Source organism: Magnolia sinica, chromosome 16 (assembly GCF_029962835.1).
Source record: "Magnolia sinica isolate HGM2019 chromosome 16, MsV1, whole genome shotgun sequence".
Classification (NCBI taxonomy): domain Eukaryota; kingdom Viridiplantae; phylum Streptophyta; class Magnoliopsida; order Magnoliales; family Magnoliaceae; genus Magnolia; species Magnolia sinica.
In genome coordinates this window covers 71162199-71168811 of record NC_080588.1, presented here as the reverse complement: position 1 = coordinate 71168811, position 6613 = coordinate 71162199, and the positions used below count along the sequence as shown (strand labels likewise).

Genomic DNA, 6613 nt, shown 5'->3' with positions numbered 1-6613 from the left:
AATTAAAAAAAAAAAAGTGTTGAAATTGATTTGATATATATATATATAGATTTTTCGCGATATTAGCAAAATATCACCAATACATTGGCAATTCAGGCAATACCTGGAATTTACGTGGTAAAAAAACATTAATGATGCATTGGCAATTCTTGGCTGAATTGGCGATACTGATAATATTGGTGATATGATCGATAATATCACCCGATACTTGGAACAATGCTCACAACACATCGTCCATCCATCCACAGTGGTCCCAATTCAATTCAATCAATGATCTAGATCATCAAAACATGGACCCCAAGTTGGGAAATTTTCAAACGCAATTTAAATTTGAAAAGGCAATTGGTGACAAAAGAAGAGATGGGCTTAGCTCAAATACCCACATCTGATTCATAGATGTATGATGTTCACGCAACTGCAGATTGAAACATTCATTCAACAAGCTTTTGAAGTTCTCACAAACACCAATCAGATGCAATTATATCACAATTCAACACAATTACAATCCTGTTTTCACCTACAGTTGCATGTATTCTGTTTTTTTAAGCAAGTCCTCCATCACTGTGACAGAAAAATCTCTTACATCCATTCTGCCAGGAGTCTAATCGTGGACGAGCATCTTGCACACATCAAACCCAGATGCCACCACATGGAAATCGTGTGCGGGAACCAGGCGTTTCATCAGATGTGCCTTGCCGGTATTGTACCCCACATGTACATTGAATGTGGACCATTGGCAATCTTTCTTGATGGCCAATTTTTAAATCAGACTCATGTGATCTTGGGACATGGCACGTTTGCGACTGCGGAGATCTGGGTTTGTCAAATGCAGATGGGCATCAGAGATTTACGTATCAGGTTCTTCGATCATGCTATGTCAATGTCAATGCACTATCATCTGGTAGCAGTAGATTTCCGTGCTGTTCTACATGCGGCCTTATGAATGTCCTCCTCCACCATACCTCAAATGCTCTTTGAAGATTCGGGCAGTTGTCGCCGACCTTTAAGAAGTTTCCCAGCCATGCCAGCAAAATGCTCTGCTGGTCTTCCAGTGGCAGCGTCAGAATAGTCCTCCCAATCCCTTCATCCACCATCTTTCGGTCGAAGGATCTGCAACCGTGTTGCAACCAGCTGTAATCATCTATCAATGGCTGCAGCCATGTCTCTAATAAAAGCAGCCGAGTTTCCTTCGACGGAAGCATCTCTCCTCTCCCAATCCCGACAAAGAGCCTTGCCGTAATGCAGCTAACAAGGTGGCGGGACACGGTCGGCAGCTTCAAATGTAGCCCTGCCAGCTCATGCTGAGCAGCCCACATCGCAGCAAACTCGTCCACTACTTGCCTGTCCGAAAGAATCTCAACCAACCACAGGAGATTATCAGCCTCCAGAGCTATCTGCCTCACAACAGGCCCTTTACTCTCCATGGACTTGTCTGTAAACCCGGGCTCAGATGCTTGCTTGAAGAGAAGCAACAGTGAATCCAAGCAGCTTCGACACGAATCATATATATTAACATTGCAGATGTCGACGGAGCCATTGTTTATGAGACTGCTTTCCCTTAGCAGCTTCAACACTAAGGATTTCATCTCACGCCGACCTCTGTCTTCGTTGCTTTTGAGAACTAGCTGTATTATGTGGGTGAGTGTGTCATGAGGAGGGTTGTAGATATCAGAAGAGACCCGTTTCAGTACCGGGACAACGGCCTTACGATCGCTTCGAAGATGTAGGACTGATGACACCACCTTCTCTTCGTCCTCTTCGACCCAAGGGACTGCTTCCAAGTACTCCAAGCATGACTGGATGCATGTATTGAACCCAAGTGATTCTGCGACCTGCAAAATGTTTCATTCGCTTGTTTTATTAAAAGATTGATGGGTTTTCGAAGAAATGATGAGTTTGATTGATGAGACGTGTACTGGAGATGAAGCTGTTATCATGCAATGCGATCACAAAAGGGTGGTACCATTTCACAAGATCTGTTCCTGAAGGATTCGAGATACAAATGAATTTTAAAAAATAAAAATAAATAAATACTTCTTTTCTCATTTCATGAGCTCTGTGCAGCAGCCCTCACACACCTACCTCTACATGCTCAAACAACATTGCACATGGGGGGGACATCCAATGTGTTTATTCAGTGAACCCCACCTGTTTAGATGTCTGGTTCCAAAAATAAGGTTGGTCTGATCATCAGATGGATCGCACATGTAAGTTAGACGTTGACTGTCCATTGTTTTTTCATATACCTGAGTGGCCGGCCCAATGAGTGGACCGGCCTGATTTTTTAGCCAGGTCATTCACATAGAGCAGCAAACCTGGTGCAAGGCTTGGATTTTCCCCACACATTGAAGGGAAAAAAAAATCTGAAAATGTTACTTTCATAAGAACATCTTTGCCAAGCCATGTCATGAAGAATGTATCAGTGGACATGAAAAACTTCCACATGCATTTCATTCAGTTTGATATTCTGTTACTGTCAGATAGTCACTTCCATATCATTTATAGCATCGAATCCAATTCGACTTTATTTAGTTAAACATACATGTATGCATATGCTCGCGCATGGACATGTATGGACAGGAATGGTTTTCATATTTTTATTCAGATTTCCCACATGAAACAGGTTGCCAACCAAGTAAATTTCATTGGTGCTGAAAGAGAACAGGCTGATTGATAGGCAGTTGAACAAACTCGACTAAAGCAAACTAGAACATCAAAACAAAAGATTAGCTAGAAAAAAGGCACAAGTAGAGCAAGGGCAAGAAAATAAAAAAAAAAAATAATAAGAAAAAAAAAATCAGCAGAGAGAGTGCATGTAGACTTGTATTGGACGGATACGATGTTACTAATAAAAGAGAATCAGTTGTGGCAACTGAAGCAGGAACTGAAATCATGTGTTGCGTGGACTGTTACATGGGCCTGGAGATTGCATGGCCATTGAAAGGAAATGCTTTTTTTTTTTCTCTCTCTCTCTTTTTTAATTTTTTAGTAGCGAAATGGAATTGATTTAGTTACAAGGATTAATATGATTTGCATGCAATCAGTTTTTCATCCATCCAAGATAAAATTTCAACTCATCGCGGCATCCCTTGTTTGCAACAATATGTTACTGAAGAGGGATTACAGGAACTACATGCATCAGGATACGGATGGTGTCTTGATTTGCTTGACTGTATAAGCGGGGATACCACACACATCTCCCAGATTGAAAGATCCTCACCTTTGATTGAAAAATCGGCCACACATGGTTAAGAAATAAAAAAATAGCAATTGTCCAGAAGACAAAAAATTGGATGGCTGGTATTTTTACCAATGTTGATGACATTTTGGGTTGTTGCTATTGCTGTTGGGCACCAAAAGATTAGGTTTGATCATGGAACAATGGGCCACATCATGTATTCATGCCCTGATGCATCAGGACCTTATAATTCCTTTCTATCAAATTCTCTACGGCATTGGGAATGTGACTGCTTCAAATGCTAAAAGAGCTTGCTGAAAGAGGCAACCGTTTATTGATTACCACCCTTTCTATTGATGTTTGTAGCAAGGTTAAGATCAACATCTAATTCTACTTGGAAAATTCTTTCTAGTTGGCCTACCCATATACCTTTGAAGGCTGCAGTTATATCTTTTGTTTCAGTCGTAATTTATGGTATTCCCCTTTGAAAATTGTAAGGAAACTTTTATAAGAGAGCTATTTGAGTGGCTATGTTTTATTGGATAGAGTATTGGGCAGTTAGATGGCAACATGAGTAGAGCATGAGCAGCATAGAGATGAGAAAAGTTTAGAAGGACAGGTGAGAAGATTCGGAAGAACAGAAATAAGAATGAGATCGCAGCATAGAACCTAATATCATTTATATGGTTGGTCTGTAAAAACTAAGATTGCTTTGACGTATCATTATATGATTCAAGTCACAAGCTATACCAAGCAGAAAACAGTTGAAAAAGCTTTGGACAATGTACTTAACATCACGATAGTCCAATGAACTCTTTTAACCCAAATAAAACCAAAAATCAGATAGACTAAATGCCAATAGAAAACATTAAAGCTACACAGTTCTTGGAAGCTGGAACCCTCTCCAAGGATGCATTTAGATGCTCATTTGGGTTGAACTGCAATAAATCAATTCAAAAAAGAGCAAATGACCAAAGTGAATCTAGCTACATTCCATTCATAACAATATAATAGCTCCCAAATTGCTATCATGACCATTTCAGGTCTAACTTGAAATGCATAGAATTGCAACCAAGCATTTGTGCATCATCAAAATTGAAACATTGGGCCCCCCAATTCCATTGTTTCTGATATCATGGATTGAATGAAATGCAATTCCGTTCATTTGATCATCCTAACACACCTTAACCTTGATCAACAAATTAAAACAAGGTTAAATTAAATCATTATTCTAGTAAGCGCATAAAATGTTCAGGATTCATTTCGTCTATAGGAACAAGGCTAATTTGAATTCGGAATAACATATGCAAGAAAAAGAAGAAATTAAGCACCGGCTCAGAAATTACCTTAAGAATACGGAGCACCCGTGAAACGCTTTGCTTGATCAACCTTTGCCTCATCTCTTTGCAATACATCAATCCTACTGTCTCAACATAACTCTCTACATCCTCACACTCCCCAATTTCAATGCAGGATAAAGGAGAATGTTGGGAAAGCTTTTCTGCGAAGAAATTGCTATGCTCCACAAGCACATTCCTGTGAACGTTCATCTTCACTGAAAATCCATGCTTCCCAGATAAAATCACCTTCAAATCACGGGTTTCGGCCTCGCCAAACTCAACAGCTACCTTCCGCTGTAAATTCTCAGGGTTGGGTTTTGGCCCTCTCTCACTAACAACAGATGTATTAAAACCAGAAGGATCGGAGTTCAAACATCTTTGGTCATCAGAAACAACCCTCGATCTAGATGGGGTGGAAACCGGTTTCCGTTCAGGTACGTGATTCTGCATCTTTTGAACAGAGGTTCTCTGAGATGGAACAGAAGGTTTGGTTTTGTTTTGGTGGTCTTGATGGCTTTTGAGAGTCTTCTGAAACACGACAGGAGAGGGGCAGCACCAGAACCCTTCTGGAGTTACAGCAATAGGGACATTCCGGATGTTGGTGTGACCTTGTTCGATCCGCCTAACTCTAAAATCAGCCATTTTAACAATGCGTGTTTTGGCTAAAATAAATTACAAACAATAGAACGCAATCAGATGCAGTGCTCAAGTACTGAAAAATCACTTAAAATTTCGTCATTCAAATGAATTAATCCTCTCCCAAGATAGCCAACAAGCATTCAAATTGAAAATCCCCCGGGTAGTAAACTGTAAGCAGCCTATTATTCCCCTTGAATCATGAACTGGGTTTCCTACGAAATTGCTCAGAAGTATAATACTACAGAGAAAAGCACCTATATTTATTTAGAAATCTTGTACTTTTTTTTTTGCAACTATGAAATGGATCTTACAGAAAAAACCTTCAAATCCAAAAGCCAGAAACTAAAATCTAAAAATAACAAGGACGCACTCTCCATTCCTCTCTTCAACCATGATTTTTGTTGTCTCAAAAGCAGTAGAAAAGGCTGTATCTTGAAGAAAAACCAATTCGATTTCAATACCAGGAACCAAAATCATGAAAGCAAGAAATGGGCCTTGCCTTTCACAAAACTCCAGAAAAAAACATTCCAATCCAAAACCCAGAAGCTAATATTCAAATCCCACTCACTCTCTCCTTCCTTCTCTCTGCAAACATGAATTGGGGTTTCACAGAAACAGCAGAGAAACAGTATTTCACAGAAGAAGAAAAATCATGCAATTTCACTACTAGAACTCTTTCTCAGGAACCATGAAATGGGTCCTTAGAAAAAACTTTAAAAGAAAATCAAACTTACTGTTCTTCCTTTTCTCTGCAACCATGAATTCTCTTCAACGCTAAACCTCAGAAAACCAGAATCTCTCAAATCCAAAACCAAGAAACCAGAGCTAAAAAAATGCCTCCAACCATGAAAAAATGGGTCTTCTGAAACTCCATTGAAAAACCCAACTCTTATCTTCCCCAAAGCTGTTGCTTTCAATGATTGAAACAAGCTTTGATGCCAAGCATCAAGGGAACACAGAGAAGAGGAGTAACAGATGGAATGATGAGTGTTTGGAGTGGCTTTTCCTTTCTCTTTTTTACCAGAATGCAATAAAAGAGAATGTGGTTTTTTGAGCTCTTCCTTTCCTCTCCTTTTTTATTTGAATTTGATCTTTTAAAGCATATGAGATGCTGAATATTGTCGCTTTTTTGGGGAATGAGTCTGCTGTATTCGACCTCTCTCAGTCATCAGACTCACCAAACCATCCACGCCTGTCGTTAGAACTTTCCCTTTCTCTTCGTACTCTGCCTCTGCTTTTTTCGCGCCTTGGAGATTCGTGCAAGAAATCGTATTCGCACTCGCTTATGTTAACTTTGAAAATGCACTGGCTCGCACGTATGGAGACGTGCCACACGTATGGAGTGTGGATCCCAGCTGCGTGATTCCATAAATCTACGATCAAGAAAGTCTTAAGGGCGCAAATGAACCCATTTAAACATCAGGTCCCGTTTCTCACACAAGTAATGCTCCGTACT

The 6613-nt window shown here is 40.0% G+C and overlaps 1 protein-coding gene across 4 annotated transcripts; it reads right to left on the bottom strand.

The window, feature by feature from the left end:
- Nucleotides 1–406: 406 nt before the first annotated feature.
- On the bottom strand, nucleotides 407–6326 carry LOC131229136 (BTB/POZ domain-containing protein At3g50780). Of its 4 annotated transcripts, none has more exons than XM_058225015.1 (3): nucleotides 5892–6326; nucleotides 4525–5742; nucleotides 407–1832 (listed from the first exon to the last, which is right to left on the bottom strand). In XM_058225015.1, exons 2-3 carry the CDS (start codon nucleotides 5158–5160, stop codon nucleotides 873–875), a joined length of 1596 nt encoding a protein of 531 aa, XP_058080998.1. In that variant the 5' UTR covers nucleotides 5161–5742; nucleotides 5892–6326; the 3' UTR covers nucleotides 407–872. The 4 variants fall into 4 exon arrangements, with proteins under 4 accessions (XP_058080998.1, XP_058080999.1, XP_058080997.1 ...); XM_058225016.1 differs by having other exon boundaries at nucleotides 4525–5369; XM_058225014.1 differs by having other exon boundaries at nucleotides 4525–5180.
- Between the last annotated feature and the right edge of the window lie 287 nt (nucleotides 6327–6613).